This window comes from Podarcis gaigeae, assembly GCF_964106915.1.
Source record: "Podarcis gaigeae genome assembly, chromosome: 1".
Classification (NCBI taxonomy): Eukaryota; Metazoa; Chordata; class Lepidosauria; order Squamata; family Lacertidae; genus Podarcis; species Podarcis gaigeae.
In genome coordinates this window covers 4,581,661-4,607,668 of record NC_139678.1, presented here as the reverse complement: position 1 = coordinate 4,607,668, position 26,008 = coordinate 4,581,661, and the positions used below count along the sequence as shown (strand labels likewise).

General features: G+C 49.3%; 1 protein-coding gene and 1 long non-coding RNA gene across 2 annotated transcripts in view; both read left to right on the top strand.

Moving 5' to 3' along the window:
- LOC310844907 overlaps positions 1-26,008 on the top strand; it is a 100,271-nt gene that overhangs the window by 29,872 nt on the left and 44,391 nt on the right. The gene's annotated exons all lie outside the window — the stretch shown is intronic.
- Positions 1,137-25,735, top strand: LOC310851419 (prostaglandin D2 receptor-like; the record flags this gene model as incomplete). The annotated part of the gene is made up of 3 exons (XM_083753802.1): positions 1,137-1,366; positions 1,453-2,632; positions 23,686-25,735. 3 exons carry the CDS (start codon positions 1,137-1,139, stop codon positions 23,917-23,919), a joined length of 1,644 nt encoding a protein of 547 aa, XP_083609928.1. The 3' UTR covers positions 23,920-25,735.

Below are 26,008 nucleotides of genomic sequence, written 5' to 3'. Positions count from 1 at the left end.
CACCACCGTAGTGTCATCAGCTTGGACATCCCTTCCTCCCCTCGCCTTCTGCAATGCTGGAACTTTACCTGGGGAGATAGGAAGATGCTTTCTAAAGAGTCAGGCTCTTGGTGCCCAGGGCAGCTATCTCCCAGCTCCACCTGGTGCACAGGATGAGACCCTCCCTGCCTGCGGATTGTCTCGCCAGAGTACTGCATGCTCTGGTTATCTCGCACTTGGATTACTGCAATGCGCTCTGCATGGGGCTAACTTTGAAGGTGACCCGGAAACTACAATTAATCCAGAATGTGGCAGCTAGACTGGTGACTGGGAGCGGCCGCCGAGACCACATAACACTGGCTCCCAGTACGTTTCCAAGAACAATTCAAAGTGTTGGTGCTGACCTTTAAAGCCCTAAACGGCCTCGGTCCAGTATACCTGAAGGAGCGTCTCCACCCCCATCGTTCTGCCCGGACACTGAGGTCCAGCGCCGAGGGCCTTCTGGTGGTTCCCTCATTTCAAGAAGTGAGGCTACAGGGAACCAGGCAGAGGGCCTTCTCGGTGGTGGCGCCTGCCCTGTGGAACGCCCTCTCACCAGATGTCAAAGAGAAAAATAACTACCAAACTTTTAGAAGACATCTGAAGGCAGCCTTGTTTAGGGAAGCTTTTAATGTTTAATAGGTTATTGTATTTTAGTGTTTTGTTGGAAGCCACCCAGAGTGGCTGGGGAAACTCAGCCAGATGGGCAGGGTATAGATAATAAATTATTATTATTATTATTATTATTATTATTATTATTATTATTATTATTATTGGTTCATCTTCCAGTGGGCTGACCTTCCTGAGGGGAAAGTTCCTTCAATCCTACCTGGAGGCCAGAGAGTGAACTTTGGACTTCCTGCATTCAAACCAGATACTCTCCCGGTCACCTATGACCCTTCCCCCCCAAAGAACCAGTTTTTGCAAAGCCTCCCTATCTGGTCACCTGAGGGCAATTCATACCAGGAAGCTGCCTTATTCTGAGTCAGACTCTTATCTAGCTGCGCCTTACGTGCTCTGAATGGCAGCGGCTCTCCGGGGTTTTGGACAGGGCCTTAGCTGGAGTGGAGATGCTGCCAGCCAGGGACTGAACCTGGTACCTTCTGCACGCAAAGCAGATGTCCGGCCGCACTGCCATCCTATGCGCCTTTGACTGGCGAAATCCCCGCCCCAAACACCCTGGAGTGGATCCCTTTTTCGGAGTTCCTGCTGCAAATCTGGACGGAAGTGGCGGCGAGGCACATGAAGACGGGCAGAGTGCCTCTGGGCATGTGCAGAGCGCCCTTGTCGCCGGCAACCTTTCCGCAGGACCATTGTACCCAACCTATTACCCTTCTCGGCGCTGCAGGTGAGGGTTTCTGGGGCAGAGGAGGTGCCTTGCCAGGCAACCCTAAGCCCCAGCACCTCTCCTTTCCTCGACCCTTTGCCGCCTAGAAAAGGACTCCATCCCTCTCGCTTGCTCCCGCCTGCCCCCTTCCCACAGACATCCGCGATTCCTTCCCGGCTCCCCGTGGGAACAAACGGCCCCTTCTCCGCCCTCCCGGCGAGGCCAGCGCTTCCTTCTCTTAGCCCCCGCCCCGTCTGCGGGAGGCCGTCCACCCTCCCCGCCCCGCGCCCCTTCATAGGCACGGCTCGTCCGGCCGCGCCGCCCCACACGCGTCCCGCCCTGCCCGCCCCGTCGAGGCGCACGCTCTCGCCCGCCGCCGGCTCCATGGACGGCGGCGGCGCTTACCGCTGCCGCTCCAACCGGCACCTGGAGGGCGGCCAGTCGGCGCTGCCGGGCTCGCTCCTCTTCGCGGCCGGCCTGGTGGGCAACATCCTAGCGCTGGGGATCCTGTGGCAGCACCAGCTCCGCGCGCGGCTGCAGCGCGCCGGCGGCTGGGGGCGCCCAAGGGCGTCCGCCTTCTACCTCCTAGTCAGCGCCTTGGCCGCCACCGACCTGCTGGGCAAGTGCCTGCTCAGCCCCATCGTCCTGGCCGCCTATGCGCGCAACCGCAGCCTCAGCGAGCTCTGGCCGCCGCCAGCAACTGCCGTCGGGGAAGACGCAGCCGCCGGCGCTGGAGACGCGAGCCCCGGGAGCCTGTGCCAGCTGTTCGCCTTCCTGATGGCTTTCTTCGGCCTGGCGCCCACCATGCTGCTGCTAGCCATGGCCCTGGAGTGCTGCCTGTCGCTGGGACACCCCTACTTCTACCAACGCCACACCAGCCGGCGCCTGGGCGCGCTGCTGACCGTCGCGGCGGGCGCGCTGTGTGCCCTCTTCTGCGCCCTGCCGCTGCTGGGCTTCGGTGCCATCGTGCAGTACTGCCCGGGCACCTGGTGCTTCATGCGCATGGCCGGCGGCGGGCGGGCCTACTCGGTGCTCTACGCCAGCCTCCTGAGCGCCCTGGGACTCGCCATCGGGCTCTGCAACCTGGTCAGCATGCGCAGCCTCTACCGCATGGCGCGCCGGCAACCCCCGCGAAGGAGCCAGCCGGCCGGAGCGCACGGAAGCGGCGGTGGCCCCGGCGCCCCGTCGACAGCGCCTCCCGGCGCCGGCCGCACAGAGGAGCTGGGCCAGCTGGTCTTGCTGGCTCTCATGACCGCCCTCTTCACCATCTGCTCCCTGCCCATGATCGTAAGTAACGCTACGGGGGGGAGAGAGAGCTGTGCGCCTTGGAGAGGCCCTGGCCGTCGAGGGAAACGCCCGGTCGGAAGGCGCGCTCTGTGTGCTCAGAGGGAATCATCATCATCAGTGGCGTAGCGTGGGTTGTCAGCACCCAGGGCAAGGCAAGTAATTTGCGCCCCCTAACCCGTGGATTTGCACCCTCTAACCCTAACCCCCAGATGTTGCGCCCGGTGCGGCCGGCCCCCCCTGCACCCCCCACACTACGCCACTGATGATGATGATAATAATAATAATAATAATAATAATAATAATAATAATAATAATAATAATTTGTTATTTCTACTGGGCCCATTTGGCTGGGTTTCCCAAGCCACTCTGGGCAGCTTCCAACAAAAGATTAAAAATACATTAAAACATCAGTCATTCAAAACTTCTCTAAACAGGGCTGCCTTCAGATGTCTTCTAAATGTCATATAGTTGTTTATCTCTTTGACATCCGATGGGAGGGCATTCCACAGGGACTCTCCAGGGAGCCTCCAGCCATAGGAGCCAACTCTGAGTGACTGAGGGGGCCTTGCCCCCCAAATAATATATTTCAGGGGGCCGGGGGCCCCCAAAGTTGACGGGCTTTCAAATGGTGTGCGTGCACCACATTATGTGATGCATTGTGTGGGGCAGGGCTTACCTAGGCTACCACAGTATGTTATTCAAGTTGGCGCCCCTGCCTCCAGCATTTTGGTCCTTGCTGGGGGCAGCCTCCCCCCCCCCGCCGGTGTATGTCTAGATGCCTAGAGAGCATGGAGTAGGTACAGTCGTGCCCCGCAAGACGAACGCCTCGCAAGACGGAAAACCCGCTAGACGAAAGGGTTTTCCGTTTTGGAGGCGCTTCGCAAGACGAATTTTCCTATGGGCTTGCTTCGCAAGAAGAAAGCCCATAGGGAAATCTCCGGGGACCTCTTTTAAATGCTGGCGGTGGTGAGCAAAGCCTTCCCCCCCCCCCTCCGGCCTTCAGAAGAGGTCCAGGAAGGCCGGCGGGGGCCGAAAGGCTTTGCTCCCCACCGCCAGCCTTCAAAAGCAGTCCGGGATAGCAGGGAAGCGCTTCCCGCTATCCCGGACAGCTTTTGAAGGCAGGCGGGGGGGGGCAAAGACCTTTGCCCTCCGCCCACCTTCAGAAGAAGGTCCTGGACCTCTTCTGAAGGCCGGCGGGGGGCAAAGGTCTTTGCTCCCCCCTGCCTGCCTTCCCGGGGGCTTTTAAATCGCCCCGGGACAGCGGAGAAGTCCTCCGCTGTCCGCTGTCCGGGGCGATTTTAAAATGCTGGCGGGCGGCAGCGAAGCCTTCGCTGTCCCGGGGTTTTTAAAATGCTGGGGGTGGGAAGAAAAGCCCTTGTCCCCCCCCCCCCAGCCTTCAGAAGAGGTCGGGGGGACAGACTGTCCTCGGACCTGGTCTGAAGGTGGTTTCCATAGGAACGCATTGATTGATTTTCAATGCATTCCTATGGGAAACCGTGCTTCGCAAGACGGAAAACTCGCAAGAAGAGAAAACTTGCAGAACGAATTAATATCGTCTTGCGAGGCACCACTGTATCTCAAGTACCACATTGCCATGTGCCTCTCAAAGGCACCCCCTGGCATCCGCAGGTGGAGCTGAGAAAGACGTGGGGTGAGAGGAAGACCAGAGGGTCTCCTCTTGCCAGCCAGCTGTGGGCCAGGCTGAACCCAGCATCTTGTGGGGCCGGAGACAGAAGGGAGATGGCCCACCCCCTTTTACAAACACTTTCTGTCAGAACACTGCCGTGGTCACACTTGCAGGTAAAGGTAAAGAGACCCCTGACCATTATGTCCAGTCGTGACCGACTCTGGGGTTGTGGCGCTCATCTCGCTTTACTGGTACAGCTTCCGAGTCATGTGGCCAGCATGACTAAGCCGCTCCTGGCAAACCAGAGCAGCGCACAGAAACACCATTTACCTTCCCGCCGGAGTGGTATCTATTTATCTACTTGCACTTGATGTGCTTTTGAACTGCTAGGTTGGCAGGAGCAGGGACTGAGCAATGGGAGCTCAACCCGTTGTGGGGATTCGAACCACCAACCTTTTGATCTGCAAGTCCTAGGCTCTGTGGTGTAAGCCACAGCGCCACCCGCATCCCCTGTGCCACCCGTGTCCCTTGCAGGTAGCTAGATTTAAAAACTAAACTGAGGACTGTGTGAAATTAGGTCGGGAGACACAGAATCGTCTCAGTGCTACTTTTTCTAGGAAAAGAGGTGCCGGAACTCACCTTGCTCTCTTAGAATGGCAATGGTGCCCGTCTGAGAGGTGCTGGAACTGAGTTCCCAGGGTCATCTAGTCCAACCCTATGCAATGCAGGAATCTTTCACCCACCGTGAGGCTCAAACCCTCAACCCTCAACCAGCTGAGCTGTCTGGGTCCAAAGATCTACCCCAGTGAAGGCAGCACTGACAATCATGTGTGGTGAATTGGGCTTTTATTTTTATTTTTGGTGGACTGATGTGGATTTTGCTGTTTGTAGCGATATTACTGTTGCCACCTGTCAGAGCTGCCCGAGGTCCCAGCTCACAGAGGACCAACGCCAGGTCGTTGTTATATACAAAAGTCTCTATTGAAGTTCAGTTTCGATTTCAAAGCCGCGGCGCGCAGCTCTACTCTCAACTCTAGACCGCTGAAGCTCCGTCTGTATCTCCTCCCCCCAGGCACCAGTTTAAGACTCTAGCCCTGCTCCACCTCTTCCTCTGCTCTTTCCTCCTCTGGGTCCACCTGTCCGCTGGGGTCTTGCCCTTTCTAGACTCTTCAGACGCCGAGTCCCCTGAGTCTTCCCCCAGCCTCCGGCGGGCTTTGGGACCTGGTTCCCAATCCGGGTTTTCTGCTGTGCCGCTCGCCTGTACATTCGAACTTGGTGCGCGCGCCCAGCCGGCAACCTTCCTCCTGACCGTTACACTGCTCCTGTCACTGCTTCCCCCTTCGGGGGGGCTGGCTGGACCTGACTTCCCCTCCATTCCCTCACTCTCCAACAGAGGCGTGGTCAGCCCTGACTCATCTTCTCTCCCTGCTGGAAGAGACGCTGGCCCTGATACATGGGACTCTTCCCCCCCACTACGCTCTGGTGGGGGAGCTGGTCCTGATCTCCCGCTGCTGCTTTGGGAGTCCCCGCTGGCCCCTTGCTTCTGGTGCGTCCCCCCTGGGACCCCCCTTGCCCTGGCCATCGGCGCCCCCTTCTGGGAATCTTCTGATTCGCTGGAGAAGCTCATGGAATCTCTCGTGCCACTGTCATACTCCCCTACGCTGCCCTCAGATTCTTCCCCTTCGCTCTCCATTTCCTCTCTCCCCTGTGCCTCTGCTCCTGAGCCCCTGACACCACCGTTATATTCTCATTTTTTACTTCTCATATATTCTTTGTGGGACACCTTGAGATTTTGTTAGAAAGGTGCTGAAGAAATTTAATAAAACGAACAACAGTAATAATAAATTAGCACACTTTAATATTAAGGACACCCGAAGAGCCTGCAGGATGAGGCCAAAGGCCCATCTGGTCCAGAATACCCCGGTTGTGGTTCCCTGCACCTGGTAGACTGCCAACCAGAGTGGAGGTTCCACCCTTTTAGTCTTACCTGCAGGGGCACAGATGCCATACACCAGGCATAGGCAAACTCAGCCCTCCAGATGTTTTGGGGACTACAATTCCCATCATCCCTGCCCACTGTTCCTGTTAGCTAGGGATGATGGGAGTTGTAGTCCCAAAAGATCTGGAGGGCCGGTTCCCGGAACCAGCGAGACCAAAGATTTACTGAAGACTGGAATAAATTTACAGAGTATATTAAAAATATATGTGAAGGTCAATTAACGTTTGTAGGTTTTCAAGAAGCTCTGTGATAATAATAGAAAGATTGTTTTATAATAATTGTTAAGATTAATTTGGTTAAAAAAAACCAAAACAATACAGATGGAAGAAATGTGAATAATTGTGATAACATGAAAAATTTCCAGATAGACTGAAGGAAGTCTAAAAGTGGAAAGATCAGAATTGGATGTATATTTTGAATGGAATGTTTTTCCTTTATTGTTATATTTGAAAACTTTATAAATATTTTTTTTAAAAAAAAAAGATCTGGAGGGCACTTGATGATCTGCACACCTGATTAGAAGAGGGCCGGCGACTTCTGCTAGCAAACGTGTCTTTTCCATGTTTCATCCTTCCCTGAACAGTTTTAGCTCTAATCTCCCTTTTGCATCTCTTTGATAACTGCGCACCTTCCTCTCCCTTCTGCTGAAGCCCTCACAGATTGTTTAATTTAACAGAAAACAGAGCCTGGGCCATAGCAGGACTGCGGTGATAAATGATCTAGCAGCTATTAACACAGGCTGGAATTGTTTTAGGAAAGGGGGGGAAATCACAGCAGGCAGAGATCTTACGCTGGCTGCTCCCTGGAGGCAGAATTCTGAAAGAGGGGGACTTCACGCAAGACGGGTTGGATTCCCCTTTCTAACATCCTCATTGGCCTGGCCAAAATATCCGTGACATATGCTTGCTTTCACTTTTGGGGGTGACAGTTTGGCGTCTGTTTTCCATCCACGTTGCAATCCATCTCTAGAACAAATTGGTTAGAGATAATGGCCCGGCGGTTGAGGGTGTTTTCTGCAGCATGTTCTTGACACAAGAATAGTTCATTAGCGGAGGATTTATCTCGCTTTGGTTTGCTCTGTGTCTCTTCCCCAAATCATGCCCCGTTATTGCTGTTTCGGAGGGCCACAGTGCATCCAAAAGGAGCAAAGAAAATGAAACAGAACATTTGTGGTATATAAAAAAAATTGCAGGATTTCAGCAGGAAGATACGCACCGACTGGGAATGAAGCGGCGTGATCAGCCCCAAAGCTTTTGCAGGTGCAACCGGCGCTGAAATCGTGATCACGTGTGACCTCCCTGATAGCATCGTGAGCACAAATCATCATGCGTGTGCATTCAAAAGGACGCCTGGTTATGTTGTTTTTTTCGCATCCCAGATTAGCTCAGCAGCAGTCTCCCAACCTGAAGTTTTGCAGCTTTCCCTGCGGCAGATGTTGTTGGGTTTAAGGGCTTTAGAAAAACAGGGCGTATATAAGATACTCTAGGCTTTTAAATAGCTATTCACCTAATAAGGGGGGGGGGGAGAAAATGCTAAAAGTATCGCTTTACGCTTTGTAGTGTGTGCAGTTTGAGCTCAGTTTACAATCAAATTACAAAGCGAAAATTTGAAATGGAGGCTGCAGGAGTGGACACGCTAGGGAGTAAGTCACATGCATGCATAACTAAGGGGCAGGGGACTTTTCCTAAGCTGAGGGCTGCATTCACTTCTGGGCAAGAAAATGGGGACCACATGCCGGTAGTGAGCAGGGCTGAAACTGAGAGAGGGGGACACAAGAAATGCCAAATTCACCCCTTGCAGTAAGCTACTTTCTACAGAAACTAACACAGCCCCCTCTGTCATTTGTAGAAGGTTTTGTAGAATCGTAGAGTTGGAAGGGGCCACGAGGGTCATCTAGTCCAGCCCCCGGCAGTGCAGGAATCTTTTGCCCAGCGTGGGGCCAATGCCGCCAGATTTTGAAACAGTGCAAAATGTAGGCTCTTCTCCCGGTCTCGGATCCACCTGCCCTTTCTTTCTCCCTAGCTTTCTGAAATGACTCGCGTTCTCTTGCAGCAGTGACTGAGACTAAAGGAGAATTTGATCAGGTCGCTGTAACTTCCCCCCACTGCACTGCCCCACCAGAGAACAGAGGCATTTATCGCCCAAGCCCCATAGCCATTGTCCCGTAAGTCACACTCTAACCTACATCACTGCAGACCTTGACTGCGCCCTCGCTGTTGTGGCTAAGGGCTCTGAACCCTGCACTGGTTTTCTTGAGAATCATCACATCGCACCTCTCTGAGATTAGCACAACAGTGGGGATGGAAAGAACAGCTGCCCTCTAGGGTGTTTGGACGTGGGAAGCAGTTCTGGGTAACAGAAAAAGCCCGCTGCTCTTCTCTCTTTGCTAAACTGCAAAACATTCCGGCTGTGTTTTCGGAGCACCCATAATGACAGGGCTCAGATTTATCGGATTCTTTGCAGCTTGCTTTGAGTCAAAAGCTGCTAACTAATTGATTTCTGGAACGGGACGGCGAGGGAACACTGACTAATGTTGATGCATTTGAGAACTTGCTTTGGTTACTTGCACACAGTTGGGAGAATGTTTCGCGCTGCCGGCCAACAGCATCCAATTTTTAGCCAAGGCGCACGGCATGTCTGGAACAGAGCAAAGAAGATTAAGACAGATCTCTGGTCATCACGGCAGCCCTGCTGGGTCTGACAAAAGAGACCATCAACTCCAATATCCTGTTTGCAGCAGAGATGATGTGCAGGACCCACAAAACAAGACAGCGTGAAGACAGCAGCCTTCTCCTCCTGTAGCAGTGGTTTACCTGTGGTCCTTGCCTGGTGCGCTTTGCGGACAGGATGAGGCCTCTGTTAGGAAAGCCAGATCGCAATCTAGTTGTGTAGCCCTGCCATGTGTGGTTAACGGGCTTTGAGGCTGGCACATCTAGCCATGAGAGCCAAGGCTGAGCAAACGAGCAAAAAACATAAAATCATAGAGTTGGAAGGGACCCCTCAGGGTCATCTAGTCCAGCCCCCCTGCAATGCAGGAATCTCAACAAGATCATTCATGACCAAAGATCATCTCAACTGAAGCATCCCTGACAGATGGCCATTCAACTTCTGCTTAAAAGCCTCCAAGGAAGGAAAGCCCACAAACTTCCAGAGGGAGACTGTTCCACTGTCGAACAGCTCTTACTGTCAGAAAGTTCTTCCTGATGTTTAGTCAGAATCAGTGCCGGATTTACTTATAAGCTAGAGCCTAGGGTTTGCCAATCAGAAGGTCGGTGGTTCGAATCCCCGTGACGGGGTGAGCTCCCGTTGCTCGGTCCCTGCTCCTGCCAACATAGCAGTTCAAAAGCACATCAAAGTGCAAGTAGATAAATAGATACCGCTCCGGCGGGAAGGTAAACGGCGATTCCGTGCGCTGCTCTGGTTTGCCAGAAGTGGCTTAATCCTGCTGGCCACATGACCCGGAAGCTGTACGCCGGCTCCCTCAGCCAATAAAGCGAGATGAGCGCCGCAACCCCAGAGTCATCTGCGACTGGACCTAACGGTCAGGGGTCCCTAAACAAGCTCTAGCTTAGGGCCCCACTCTCCTGGGGCCCCCAAAAAAATTGAAAGGAAAAAACTGGATGCACATTTCCAAAATATAAGATAAAAAACAAATAAAAAAACCTTCATACAGCAACCATGTTTTGTGTTGTGTAGGCTCCTGGGATGTAGGTCATGGGCCCCGCCTGCTAGCCTGCTCCCTAACTGGTTAGATAACTACTGTATTAGGTCCATAAATTACCTTATAGCATACATTCAACACAAAAAACAGCTGCAATTTGTTGTTGACAAAGGACAGCTGGACATATAAAGGGCCCCATGACCTTCAGTAGCTTAGGGCCTCATCAAACCTAAATCCGGCCCTGGTCAGAATGTCCATTTTCTTGTAACTTGAAGCCATTGGCTCGGAGCAGTAATAGTAGTAATAGCTGTAATAGGTAAAGGGACCCTTGACTAAGCCGCTTCTGGCGAACCAGAGCAGCGCACGGAAACGCCGTTTACCTTCCTGCTGCAGTGGTACCTATTTATCTACTTGCACTTTTTGGCATGCTTTCCAACTGCTAGGTTGGCAGGAGCAGGGACTGAGCAATGGGAGCTCATACCCGTCGCGGGGATTCGAACCACCAACCTTCTGATCGGCAAGTCCTAGGCTCTGTGGTTTAACCCACAGCTCCACCCGCGTTCACATTTATTACAAGGCTTTCAGCAATCAGAGCCTTTGGTGTACTTTACCACAGGAGTCCTCCCCATAGACCTGCAAATTAGGCCCATATTTATCCTTGGGAGATTGAACACCTTCCCTTTACAGAAGACAGTCTTCTGTTTGACAATGAATCCCTCTTCTCTGGAAACCGTAGTTCTGGGAGGGGAAAAGGGGCATCCTAACAGCTTAACAAACTACAGCTCCCAGGATTCTTTGAGGAAAGCCACAACTGTTTCAAGTGATATAAGAGCATTTTAATTGTGTGGTGTCCCGGGTCTATTTAAAGTTAAACAACTCTGAGAAGGGAGATCTACAGAGACATTGGCGTTGCCCATCAAAAGTTAGCAGAGCAAGGAAGTCATCTGGCCACAGGTTTCCCCACAAGGGTAAAATGTATAGCAAAGGCTACCAGCCACAATGGCTGGGCTCTGACCACCACAGCTGGAAGCAGCAGTCATTCTGGGTACCAGTTTTTGGAAAGCACAGGAAGGAAGAGAGCTCTCGGCTTGCTGGTTTTCCGCAACCATCTGGTTGGCCTCTGTGAGAACAGGATGCTGGAACAAAAGAGCCATTCACCTGATCTAACAGGGATCGCCTGATCCAACAGGCCCAAAGCCACAGAATCCAGCTGTTCTGAGGGTGGGGTGCATGGCTGGCTCCAATGCCAGCGCTTTCTGAGTCTGTTCCACTGTCAAACAGGGAACCAGGCAGAGGGCCTTCTCGGTGGTGGCACCCTCCCTGTGGAAGGCCCTCCCTTCAGGTGTTATGGAAATAAACAACTTTTTGACTTTTAGAAGACATCTGAAGGCAGCCCCATTTAGGGAAGTTTTTAATGTCTGATGTATTATCGTGTTTTGAATACAGTGGAACCTCGGTTTTAGAGTGTCTAGGAAGCCGAATGTTTCAGTATTCGAATGCTGAAAACCTGAAAGTAATTGCTTCCGTTTTCGAACGCACTTCTGAGGCGCGTTTCTCAATTTTCTCCATTGAATTTGCCGACAGCCCACCACTCCTCGGTTGTCGAACGTTTCGGAAGTCGAATGGTATTCCGGAACAGATTATGTTTCACAACCGAGGTACCGCTGTATTCTGTTGGGAGTTGGGCAGGGTATAAATAATAAATTGTTGCTGTTGTTATTGTTGTTGTTTGTACTGATGTTGAGTCAGAATCTTCTTTCTTGTAACGTGAATCCACTGATTTGAGTCCAACCCTCTGGAGCAGGAGAAAACAAGCTTTCTCCATCCTCCATGTGACAGGCCATCAGAAGATGGCTATCATATCACCTCCCAGTCTCCTCTTTTCCAAGCTAAACCTCACCAACTCCCTCAACCGTTCTTCATAAGGTGTTGTTTCCAGGCCCTGGATCATCTTGGTTGCCCTTCTTTGAATTATGTTCCAGCTTGTAAATGTTGTTGTTGCTGTTTAGTTGTTTAGTTGTGTCCGCCTCTTCGTGACTCCCTGGACCAGAGCCCGCCAGGCCCTCCTGTCTTCCACTGCCTCCCGCAGTTTGGTCAAACCCATGCTGGTAGCTTCGAGAACACTGTCCCACCATCTCGTCCTCTGCCGTCCCCTTCTCCTTGTGCCCTCCATCTTTCCCCACATCAGGGTCTTTTCCAGGGAGTCTTCTCTTCTCATGAGGTGGCCAAAGTCTTGGAGCCTCAGCTTCAGGATCTGTCCTTCCAGTGAGCACTCAGGGCTGATTTCCTTCAGAATGGAGAGGTCTGATCATCTTGCAGTCCATGGGACTCTCAAGAGTCTCCTCCAACTTGTAAATAGCCAACTTAAATTTAGATTTCTCTGCCCATATTTCACATTTGGCCACCAGAGCAGGGTTAGGGGTGAGAACCATCTGGTCTGCCAGCCTGTCCCGTTCCTCCCCCCCACACACACACACTTTAAAGGACATTTTCTCAAGGAGACAGAAGAAGGAAGTCAATGTCAGCTGAAGTGTCTTTTCAGAACTGAACGTTGAGAGTACAGTGGCCCAGGAACAGCAGGAACCCTGTTAACACGAGAAATGGATGTTTGCCAACCGGCGTAAAAGTCTTCAGGCTTGGCCAGATTTGGTGCCAGATCTGATTCATCTGGCACATTGTCAAATGCAGGCCAGTCTCCAGAGCCAGAACGGCTATTTTTGAGCCGCTGACCCCATTCTGAAACTGCCCTTTCCTGTCTTCTCCTGGGCAAGGTTCAAGGCTCTTGGGTCAATTGGCGAGGCCCTTCCCAACTTGGGACCAGGATATCTCAAGGGATGCTTGATCGAGGGAGTCCCTGTCGGTGGTCCCCAGTGGCCCCGATCCACCAGCAGCTAGGTTTGAAGGAGGATTTACACAAAACAAAAGAAATTATCGTGAAAATCCCTGAAACGAGAAGTAATTGACTATAGAATAACAAGAATTTAAGAGAATAGGGCTATGCTTAAAACTTGTCATTGAGGTTTTCATACCTTCTTTGTAAACTCGAGGAAGCGTTTTCAGCCCTGCTCTTGAGCTTGTTTGCTATCACTTAAAATCTTATCATTTCTTTATTTCCTTCTGAGGAAACTGATTAGTTCAGTGAAACGAGTTTTGTAGCCGGCATCTCGTTAAGTCTTTGTTTAATTCTAGTTGATATTTTGATTTAACCTGAGGTACCACTTTAGCTAATTTTGCCTCCCGCCTCCGCCGTGCGATTTCTGTTCTCATCTGACACAAAGTTCTTAACCCGAGGTACTATTTCTGGGTTAGCAGAGTCTGTAACCTGAAGCATCTGTAACCCGAGGTACCACTGTAGTACATTTACAGTCATACCTCATGTTACGTCTGCTTCATGTTACGTTCTTCCAGGTTACATCCCGCGGAGACCCAGAAGTACCGGAAAGGGTTACTTCTGGGTTTTGCTGCTCGCACATGTGCAGTAGCGCAAAATGACATCATGCGCATGCACAGAAGCAGCAAATCGCAACCCGCTGCAGGTTGCTTTCTTTTCATGTTGCGAACGGGCCTCTAGAATGGATCCCGTTCGCAACCAGAGGTACCACTGTATATATAACAAAGGCGGCATTTTTTCATCTCCGCCAAGCTAAGCAGTTGGCTCCTTACCTCTCTCGCCCTGACCTAGCCACTGTGATCCACACGACAGTCACCTCCAGGCTTGATTATTGTAACTCGCTCTACGTGGGGCTGCCCTTGAGACTGACCCAGAAACTCCAGCGGTAGCAGAATGCCATGGCGAGACTCCTTACGGGGTCCTCGCTGCGGGATCACATTCACCCGGTGCTATATCAGCTGCACTGGCTCACGGTGGAGTACAGGGTCAGGTTTAAGGTGCTGGTTTTGACCTTTAAAGCCCTATATGACCTAGGACCCTCATACCTATGGGACTGCCTCTCCTGCTATGTCTCACGGAGGACCTTACAGTCCACAAATGACAACATTTTGGAGGTCCCAAGTCGTGAGGTGGTTAGATTGTTCTCAACTAGGGCCAGGGCCTTTTCAGTACTGGCCCCAACTTGGTGGAACGCTCTGTCACAAGAGACCAGGGCCCTGCGGGACTTGACATCTTTCCGCAGGGCCTTCAAGACAGAGCTGTTCCTCCAGGCCTTTGACCAGGGCACAGTCTGACCCCCTCCTTTGGCAATCCTCACAGAACTCTAGCCCAATGGTTGCCATTAATTTGATTTGAACTGATTTTATAATGAACTGATTTTAGAATGTTGTATTATTTTACTCTTGTTAGCCGCTTTGAGCCCGGCTTTGGTTGGGGAGGGTGGGAAATAAATAAATAAATAAATAAATAAATAAATAAAATAATTATCTCACCTTCTTTCCTCTTAAGAACTCAAGGTGGCATACATACTAACCTTCTCCCCACTTTATCCTCACAACAACCTTGAGAGGTAGGCTAGGCTAAGAGCAACCGATTGACCTCCCAGGCTCACCTAGTTAGTATTTAACCCTCATCTCCAAGGTCCTAGCCCAGCAATCTAACAGCAGTGGCTCTGCAGTGTCTGGTTGTTGTTTCTTAAAACAGTTTTAACTGATTGTTATCTTGAATTACAACCAGCCTTTGAAGCTGAGATCTTTCCGAGAACGGCATCTGCAATGGAATTGTTTTGGAGATGTTTCACTGCATGTTGTCTGCCGCCCTGGCCTTCTTTGAGACAAAGGATGGGATTCAAATTTACTAAATAAATAAACGGTATATAAATTGTGGAAATCAATGCAAGAAACTTGTGTCCTCCTGGAGAAACATCGCTGGGAGGAGAGAACAAGAGTCCTTGGAAAATACTGTGGTATTTTCTCAAATTTAATCCATTCCGGAAGTCCGCTCCAAATCAAAGTGTTCCAAAACCAAAGCGTGCTTTCCCATAGGAAGTAATGCAAAACGGATTAATCCGTTCCAGACTTTTAAAAACAACCCCTAAAACAGCAATTTAACATGGATGTTACCATCTAACGAGACCATTGACCCATAAAATGAAAGCAATAACCAACGTACTATAAAATAAATAAGACAGTATTGTAGATGATAAAAATTAAAAATATTTTTTTTCCTTACCTGCACTGATGACAGTCATTGTTTGGATGGGGGGTTTGTATCCATTTCTGCAGTCACACAATCAATCAATCAGTAGCTGAACTGGGTTCCACACAGTCACAAAAACATATTAACCGAGAAAGCCTCAAAAACAAAAACACAAAATAAATAGCAAAAAGAAAAGCACCAAACTTCATCCGTTCTGGAAGTCCCTTTGACTTCCGAAATGTTCAAAAACCAAGGCGCAGCTTCTGATTGGTGCAAGTGCCCCGGAAACAATAGCCAACAGCTGCATCTGGGCTTCCAAAAAATGTTTGAAACATTTACTTCCGGGTTTTCAGCGTTTGAGAACCAAGGCACCACTGTACAATATGTGGCTACCAGATTGCTGAGTGGGCTGTCAACTTTCAGATTTGAAAATAAGGGATCAGCAGCCTCAAAAATAAAGGATCAGCAGCCTCACCTGTCCTGGGGACAGCCTACGGGATATCTAACAATCTGGGATAGCAGTGGGAAGCAGCGGGAAACGGCGCTGGAATAAGGGTATTTCCCACAAAAAAAGGGAAGGTTGACAGCTATGGATAGCATAGCTGCTTATTTCCTTCACATCTGAAGGGAGGGCGTTCCACAGGGCGGGTGCCACTACCGAAAAGGCCCTCTGCCTGGTTCCCTGTAGCTTTGCTTCTCGCAATGAGGGAACCGCCAGAAGGCCCTTGGTGCTGGACCTCAGTGTCTGGGCAGAATGATGAGGGTGGAGACGCTCCTTCAGATATACTGGACCGAGGCCGTTTAGGGCTTTAAAGGTCAGCACCAACACTTTGAATTGTGCTCGGAAACTTACCGGGAGCCAATGTAGGTCTTTCAGGACCGGTGTTATGTGGTCCCGGCGGCCGCTCCCAGTCACCAGTCTAGCTGCCACATTCTGGATTAGTTGTAGTTTCCGGGTCACCTTCAAAGGTAGCCCCACGTAGAGGGCATTGCAGTAGTCCAAGCAGGAGATAACCAGAGCATGCAGCACTCTGGCGAGACAGTCTGCGGGCAGGTAGGGTCTCAGCCTGCGTACCAGATGGAACTGGTAGACATCCACCCTGGACACAGCTGCCTGTGGGAAACCAGCGAGCAGAATTCGAACACAAGAGCCCTCTCCCCAGCTCAAACCATGTTTCAGACAATGAGGTCTGAGGAGGGGGGAGGGAAGGTTGACAGCTATGCTGAGGGGGTGTTGGGATTCCCTGCGGGGTGCTAAGAGGCAGGGGGCTCTGGAGGTATAAATGACCATGAGACTTGGAAAAACTGGTATCCTTGGATCAAGTGAAGCAATTTTGTTAATTTCATAGAACTCCAGGGACACCCAGGGGTCATCTAGTCCAACCCCCTGCAAAGCAGGAACCGCAGCTGAATCGCCAGGCTGTGCACTGCGATGGAGAGCCAAGCCAATGCACAGGGAATCGTTTCCCTTCCAGCCACCCCCCTTGCCCCACCCAACCAAATACAGTAGTACCTTGGTTCTCAAACATTCATATAGATATAAAAAGTCCTTGCGCGCGATACTATTTCCCAAATGGTGTTTCCAGAGGTAGCTCAGTAATGGATACAAAGTTCCGACTTTCTCTCAGATGTACTAAATTCCATGAGCATCTGAAACATTGCCTTATCTCGCACATATAAGTTTGTTTTTTCTACCTTTTATCCATGTCTCTTTTGAAGAGCAGAGACCCTTTCCCATTCTCATTTACTCAGTAGATTCTCTAATATGCTGATTCACTCATCACACTTTTCTCCTGTGCCATTTTCTCCCCCAGTGTCGGGTGGGATTTCCTTAACTTCCCAATCCTTAAAACATTTCCCGAATCTCCTTTTCTTCTGCTTCTCTAAAAAGGTAAAGGGACGGACCCCTGACCATTAGGTCCAGTCATGGCTGACTCTGGGGTTGCGGCGCTCATCTCGCTTTATTGGCCGAGGGAGCCAGCGTACAGCTTCCGGGTCATGTGGCCAGCATGACTAAGCCGCTTCTGGCAAACCAGAGCAGCACACGGAAACGGCGTTTACCTTCCCACTGGAGCGGTACGTATTTATCTACTTGCACTTTGACGTGATTTCGAACTGGGTTGGCAGGAGCAGGGACCAAGCAATGGGAGCTTACCCCGTCATGGGGATTCGAACCGCCGACCTTCTGATCGGAAAAAAACAAAACCATCAGACCGCTTGGTTTAATTTCTGACTGTTTAAACTTGGGAAATAGGTTTTTGCTATGGTTGTTTTACAAAAAAAGGGCTTCATGTGGGAAAATGTTGGACACAGCACAGCGTTTGCAAAGACTGGCCATTCATAACTATTGTGTTAAAAGGTAAAGGTAAAGGGACCCCTGACCATTAGGTCCAGTCATGGCCGACTCTGGGGTTGCGGCGCTCATCTCGCTTTATTGGCCGAGGGAGCCAGAGTGCAGCTTCCGGGTCATGTGGCCAGCATGAGTAAGCCGCTTCTGGCGAACCAGAGCAGCGCACGGAAACGCCGTTTACCTTCCCGCCGGAGCGGTACCTATTTATCTACTTGCACTTTTTGGCAACTGATTGACTGGTTGTGTGACTGCAGTACATTATTGCTTTCATTTTATGGATCCTTGGTCTTGTTGGATAGCAAAATTCATGTTAAATTGCTCTTTTAGGATTGTTTTTAAAAGTCTGGAACGGATGAAACTGTTTTGCATTACTTTCTATGGGAAAGTGTGCCTTGGTTTTGGAACGCTTTGGTTTTGGAACGGACTTCTGGAACGGATTAAGTTTGAGAACCAAGGTACCACTGTAACAGTTGTGGGAACTAAAATAAGGGCTGTTTCAGGCACCATAAGGCAGCAGGTAGGCCCTGAGATCTTCAGATGGAGGGTGGTATACAAATTTAATAAAATAAATAAAAACAGAATCACAAAACTGTGAACTAGGTGGGGCTTCCCTTGTGCTTGACCCAGAAACTGTGGCTAGGGCAGGCTGCTGCAACCCGATTGCTGGCAGGAGTGAGGGCTTGCGAACAGATAACACCTGTACTTGGAGGTCTGCACCAGTTGCTAATTTTCTACCAGGCTGAGTTCAAGGTTTTAGGAAAGTCCTTAGCAACCTGGGACCAGTTTACCCGCAAGATCACTGCACCTCATATGTGCCAGTCGGGCTGATTCGGTCTGCGGAACTGGTGCTGTTACCAGTGCCACACAATACCCGTTCTGCATTTGCAGGAACTCCATCTTTTTGTGCACTTTGGAACTCCCTGCCTCATGATATCAGGCAGGCACCTCCACTGTGCTCTTTCTGGCGCCTGCTAAAAGCATTTGGGAACCGCAGATCCAGAAAAGGGACTATCAGCTTATCGGCTTGTCCAAAGAAATGGTATATATTGTTGTTGTTTAGTCGTTTAGTCATGTCCAACTCTTCATGACCCCATGGACCAGAGCATGCCAGGCCCTCCTGTCTTCCACTGCCTCCCGCAGTTTGGTCAAACTCATGCTGGTAGCTTCAAGACACTGTCCCACCATCTTGTCCTCTGTCGTCCCCTTCTCCTTGTGCCCTCCATCTTTCCCAACATCAGGTTCTTTTCCAGGGAGTCTTCTCTTCTCATGAGGTGGCCAAAGTCTTGGAGCCTCAGCTTCAGGATCTGTCCTTCCAGTGAGCACTCAGGGCTGGTTTCCTTCAGAATGGAGAGGTTTGATCTCCTTGCAGTCCATGGGACTCTCCATATTCTCCTCCAGCACCAGAATTCAAAAGCATCAATTCTTTGGCGATCAGCCTTCTTGATGGTCCAGCTTTCAATGGTATATATTAGCAGAGCCTTAACTGTAAGCATCTTTAGCTTTTTTGTTGTCTCTTAGCCGGAAAGCAGTTTGGGGGAGTTTTTACAGGACCGCTGCAGTTACATTGTTTTTGGAAAGCTGTTAAATGCCTGCGGAAAACCAGAGCTTCACGTGAACATTCTGAGCCCTTTTAAGGCCAGGATTACAAGGAGAGGAGGTTGGAGGATGTCAAAAGGTTATTGGAGACATTTTCGAGAAGAGCAAATGTTGAGGTTGGTGCGTCAGAGTCCAGCCCTGGCCAAGTTCAGGGGCGGCTGAACGCCCACGGAGCCACTGCCTCCCTAGTTTCACAAATGCATCCCCAATGCCACCCCCACAAAAGGCATTATTCAGAATAGTGGTTTACACGACCCAGAAAGGAAGATAATAAGGCAACAAAATTGAAAATGGTGACAGTTAATTTCACATCTATTCCAAATCCCACTACAGTGGTACCTTGGTTCTCAAACTCAATCTGTTCCAGAAGTCCGTTCCAAAACCAAGGCGTGCTTTCTCATAGAAAGCAATGCAAAACGGATTAATCCGTTCCAGACTTTTAAAAACAACCCCTAAAACAGCAATTTAACATAAAACAGCAATTTAACATAGCTGAATAAATAGCAAAAACAGGCAGACCTCAGTGTTAACACTCAAAATGGAAGCGTAACACTCAAAACGGAGCACGTTCGGCTTCCGAAAATAGTTCACAAATCGGAACACTTATTTCTGGGTTTGCAGTGTTTGGGTTCCAAGTTGTTTGAGTACCAAGGCGTTTGAGAACCAAGGTACCACTGTACTTAGATATATAGCAGGACGGCCCTCCTGGAACAAATGCAGGGAGACTTGGAGCCAATTCTCATGTTCCAGAAAAGCACCTGAGAAGCACTTTAGACTGCAAGTGTGCATATGAAAATAGGGATGTCCAATATAATAATAATAATAATAATAATAATAATAATAATAATAATGTTATGTACTGAGTTGAATAGGATACAAAATGCAGCAGTCTGATTGGTCCTAGAACAATAAGATTCAGAATACAGCAATCTGATTGGTCCTAGAACAATAAGATTCAGAATGCAGCAGTCTGATTGGTCCTAGAACAATAGGATCCAGAATGCAGCAGTCTGATTGGTCCTAGAACAATAAGATTCAGAATACAGCAATCTGATTGGTCCTAGAACAATAAGATTCAGAATGCAGCAGTCTGATTGGTCCTAGAACAATAGGATCCAGAATGCAGCAGTCTGATTGGTCCTAGAACAATAAGATTCAGAATGCAGCAGTCTGATTGGTCCTAGAACAATAGGATCCAGAATGCAGCAGTCTGATTGGTCCTAGAACAATAGGATCCAGAATGCAGCAGTCTGATTGGTCCTAGAACAATAGGATTCAGAATGCAGCAATCTGATTAGTCCTAGAACAATAGGATCCAGAATGCAGCAGTCTGATTGGTCCTAGAACAATAGGATACAAAATGCAGCAGTCTGATTGGTCCTAGAACAATAAGATTCAGAATACAGCAATCTGATTGGTCCTAGAACAATAAGATTCAGAATGCAGCAGTCTGATTGGTCCTAGAACAATAGGATCCAGAATGCAGCAGTCTGATTGGTCCTAGAACAATAGGATCCAGAATGCAGCAGTCTGATTGGTCCTAGAACAATAGGATCCAGAATGCAGCAGTCTGATTGGTCCTAGAACAATAGGATCCAGAATGCAGCAGTCTGATTGGTCCTAGAACAATAGGATCCAGAATGCAGCAGTCTGATTGGTCCACAGGAGCCACCCAATCCAGTACCAGGTGGAAGTGAATCCACAACCTGATTGGCCTACAGGAGAATCCCGGAATTAGCCAATCACATGGGGTCCATTGTGTAAATAATGTATATAAAGCAGACATTCTGGGGGAACTTCCATTCCTCCTCACCACTGCTCCAAGTATATTTCAAATACTAATACTCCGCCCATCTGAGTGGCTTGCCCCAGCCGCTCTGGGCAGCTTCTGACAAATTATAAAAACATAATAAAACATTAAACAAAACAAAAAAACTTCCTTTTTCAGGGCTGCCTTCAAATGTCTTCTGATGGTGGTACGGTCTCCCTCTGGAGGTTGTGGACTCTCCTTCCTTGGAGGTTTTTAAGCAGAGGTTGGATGGCCATCTGTCATGGATGCTTCAGTTGAGATTCCTGCATTGCAGGGGGTTGGACTAGATGACTCTGGTGGTCCCTTCCAACTCTGATTCTATGGAAGCCCCTTCAAAGAAACAGTTTTGAGACAGAACTGAGCAAACATCAACTTTACCCACCAGGGGGAGCCCTTTGCACATGCAGACGGCCGAAAACCCAAAGCAAAGGGTTTTTTTTTGTTTTGTTTGCAATTCTTGCTTACAATATTTCAGTGGCTTTTGGGATAGCGACTCTCCAGATGTTGCTATCCATTACCAATTTATTCCATAAAATTTATACACCGTGTGGTTGTTAAAAAGCAGGCGTCCTGGTTTTCAACCTCCAAAAGTTGTACGGTATGATATCCCCACCACTACCCAACTTTGCTCAAGGTGGCCTGCATAATTCACCTCCTCCCCATTTTATCCTCTCTTATATATATAATTTTATTAGATTATATATATAATTTTATTAGATTTTCCACAATAACAAAAGCAGAATGATACACAAAAACAGAAAAAGAGAAGGGAAAGAAAGGAACAATAAACAAATAAACAGTGACAACAAACTTAATTCTTCACAAATCCAACCTTTTAAACATCTTGGTCCCTCCCTTCTGAGTTTCCTTGTAGCTAAAAGTAACAGCTTTCCAATATCATTATTAAACTAAAACAATTTCCAATTATAGTCCATCTTATTCATTTTTCTTAACATTCTAAATCCCATTTATTTAATTATAATGTAGTTTCATCCTAGGCCTATTTGTTTTCTTTCAAGTAATTTCTAATTTCTTATATGACAATATTTATTCAAACAGTCCTTAAATTTCCTCCAATCCTCTTGAAACTCCTCTTCTTTCTGGTCGCAGATTCCCATTTCTCAACAACCCTGCGAGGTGAGTTAGGCTGAGAGGCAGCGGCTGAGTGTTAGATTCGAACCCGTGTCTCCCAGGTCATACGTTCTAACCACTACACCCCCACTGCCTCTGCAATGTAATGCTGAAGATGTATCTCTCTACCCTGGCCTTTGATGGCCAAGACAGGTGTTTCTGGGATACACCCCTTTCCCCATGGTTTGTCTTTTAGATGAACTGTTTTTCAATACGTACCAAGTTTTAAATTGATGTAAATCTGTCCTGGGACCTGATGTTACAGAAGGGCAGGTAATAAATGAACCAACAGGAAAGCTCAGTTGGTTAGAGTGTGTGCTGATAACGCCAAGGTTGCAGGTTGAATCCCCGTTTGGGGCATCTGCATATTCCTGCATTGCAAAGAGTTGGAATAGATGATTCTAGCCCCTTCCGACTTCGAAATTCTATGCTTCTGTTAGTGTCTGGAGGCTGTTGGAGGATGGATGGCGGCTAACAGATTGAGGTTGAATCCTGACAAGACAGAAGTACTGTTTTTAGGGGACAGGAGGCGGGCGGGTGTGGAGGACTCCCTGGTCCTGAATGGGGTAACTGTGCCCCTGAAGGACCAGGTGTGCAGCCTGGGAGTCATTTTGGACTCACAGCTGTCCATGAAGGCGCAGGTCAATTCTGTGTCCAGGGCAGCTGTATACCAGTTCCATCTGGTACGCAGGATGAGACCCTCCCTGCTTGCGAACTGCCTCGCCAGAGTGGTGCATGCTCTGGTTATCTCCCGCTTGGACTACTGCCATGTGCTCTATGTGGGGCTACCTTTGAAGGTGACCCGGAAACTACAACTAATCCAGAATGCGGCATCTAGACTCGTGACTGGGAACGGCCGCCGACACCACATAACACTGGTCTTGAAAGACCAATATTGGCTCCCAGTATGTTTCCAAGCACAATTCAAAGTGTTGGTGCTGACCTTTAAAGCCCTAAACGGCCTCGGTCCTGTATACCTGAAGGAGCATCTTCACCCCCATCGTTCTGCCCGGACACTGAGGTCCAGCGCCGAGGGCCTTCTGGCGGTTCCCTCATTGCGAGAAGCCAAGTTACAGGGAACCAGGCCAAGGGCCTTCTTGGTGGTGGCGCCCGCCCTGTGGAACGCCCTCCCACCAAATGTCAAAGAGAACATCAACTACCAGACTTTTAGAAGACATCTGAAGGCAGCCCTGTTTAGGGAAGCTTTTAATGTTTGATGCATTAAAGGTAAAGGTAAAGGTAAAGGTACCCCTGCCCGTACGGGCCAGTCTTGACAGACTCTGGGGTTGTGCGCCCATCTCACTTAAGAGGCCAGAGGCCAGCGCTGTCCGGAGACACTTCCGGGTCACGTGGCCAGCGTGACAAAGCTGCATCTGGCGAGCCAGAGCCGCACACGGAAACGCCGTTTACCTTCCCGCTAGTGAGCGGTCCCTATTTATCTACTTGCACCCGGAGGTGCTTTCGAACTGCTAGGTTGGCAGGCGCTGGGACCGAGCAGCGGGAGCACACCCCGCCACAGGGATTCGAACCGCCGACCTTTCGATCGGCAAGTCCTAGGCGCTGAGGGTTTGATGCATTACGGTATTTTAATATTTTGTTGGAAGCCCCCCAGAGTGGCTGGGGAAGCCCAGCCAAATGGGCAGGGTATAAATAATAAATTATTATTATTATTATTATTATTATTATTATTATTATTATTATTATTCTATGAAGTAGTAGTCACAATAATACTCAGCCGCCTCAATCTGCCGCAAGTGAGTTTTTCAACCTGTCTCCCTCCCCTCCCACAGGTCCGTGCTTACGTCGGCGCATTTGCCCCCGATTTCGACGAGAAGGCGGACCTCACCGCCCTGCGCTTCTTCTCCGTGAACTCCATCGTGGACCCCTGGGTCTTCATTATTTTCCGGACATCCCTCTTCCGCAGTTGCCTCCACCGGGTTTCGAGGAGGCTGAGCTCGAAAAGGTCCACAGACTCTCAGCTGCTAGAAACTTGGGAGCGGAAAGGATCCGATCGTCTGCAGTGAGGCATTTCTGCCTTCTCTGAGGAGCTGGTCTGGATGGGGTCCAGCTGGACTTCCCCCATCCCCCATTCCGGCCCTGTAAATCATCCATAGTCCAAGGAACAGGCCAAAGTGCTTGCAAGCAAACATTTTCCCTGGTCAGAAAGAAGCAGCTGGCTTAAGCTGCATGGTTAACCTCTGGAACTCATGCCCACTGGAGACAGCAATGACCACCAGCCTGGATGACTTTGAAAGAAGACTGGACAAATTTGTGGAAGAGAAGTCTGGCAATGGCTACTAGCCATGATGGCTAGGCTCTGCCTCTACTGCAATGCTTCTGAATAACAGTTGATGGAAACCGCAGGAAGGTCTTGTGTTCAAATCCTGCTTATCGGATTCCCATTGGGGCGTCTGGTTGGCCAATGTAAGAACCAGACGCTTGCTGGACTAGATGGGCATTGGCCTAATCCAGCGGGGTCTTCTTGGGTTTTTAATGTAGTGACCGCACCACCATTCATGGTTTCTGCTCTTTTAAGATAGGTGAAAATTCCAAGAAACAGTCACCAAATTTGGGGGGGACACGGACATTGCACCCCCAGCTGATCAAAGGTACTAGACGGTTTGCGTACTGCCTGCAGGTATCAGCCACTTGTGGGCAGGCCTGAAAAGTTAAAGAAGGAGGAGTCCGCTCTCTCCCAGCTTGCAAAGACTTTCCTGCCAGGTCGCCTGGAGGCCATGGTTGCTCGCCAGTGGTGACCAGGCGAGTTGGCTGGCCTGATAGGAGAATCGCATAGCCACATGGATATGTGCTGCTGTCTCAAAAGGGCAAATTCCCCTCGTATTTCTACCCACAGGCCTGCAAGGCGACAGAAATGCAGAATGACCACCTTGATCATTCCCTGTAGAGCGGATGTGCGGCTGTTATTGGAACAGTATGTACTGTATTCTTCGCTCCATAAGACGCACTTGACCATAAGACACACCTCGTTTTTAGAGGAGGAAAACAAGAAAAAAAATATTTTGAATGAAACAGTGGATGTATGATTTTTGTGGTTCATGCTGTGGCCACAGACATGATATGTGATTTGACGGTGAGTTTGGGGTAGCCCAATGCAAAAATCCTTAGGATCCATGTGGATCCGTGCTTTGTAACCACGTTTTTGCACCATTGTGGCCCCACGAAACAGTGGATACATGTTTTTTGTGTGTGTAGGCTGTAGCCATGGACATGCTATGCGATCTGATGGTGAATTTGGGGTGACTCAATGTAAAAATCCTGAGGATCCATGGGCTTTTACCTCCCCCCTGCCAGGCAGCCTCCGCTAGCGTCCCTTATCTCTCTTCTGATCCCACTGATCAGCTGTTTCCTTTCAACACTCCCTTCCCTCATGTTTGCCTTAGTGTCTTTTCCTTAGCTGGAGCAGTTTTTTGCTCCTCCTTTTCTTCTAATTTCTCTCCTTATTGCTTTAGTCTTCCTGTTTCCCCTCTTTGCAAGTTTGCTGTCTTTGCCTCCCCGCTCCCAGGCAGCCTCCTTTATCTCTAGCGTCCCTTATCTCTCTCCATGATCGGCAAAGGATCAGCGGCTTTGTTTCAACACCCCCTTCCCTCTTTCAAAAAAAAAAAAAAAGCATGATCTGCTTTTCGCCCCTGGGCAATTCGGCTCCAGGGACCACACATTTGCTCCATAAGACGCACAGACATTTCCCCTTGCTTTTTAGGAAGAAAAAAGTGTGTCTTATGGAACGAAAAATACGGTACATTCCTAGTTACTCCCATCTCGAAATAGGAGACTGTGGTGCTGGGAAGGGGGCAGAAAGAGGCAGACAAAATGACCAGGGATAAAAGGTACACTTGATTTACCTTTTCTTTTTTTTTATAATAATTTTTATTAAGGTTTTCCAAATTAAAACAAATTAAAACAAATTAAATCCAAACTTTTTGCCAATAACCAGGACTTCCCCTCCCTACCCCCTCTTGTGTTCCAAATCTTCCAAATAAGCAATTAAATTCAACAAGTTCTTATCCCCAAATTACACTCATCATCAGTAACCCAATTTATCCAAATTCCCATCCCCTAAGATCGATCTATTCCCTTCCCCGAGTTCCCCCCTTT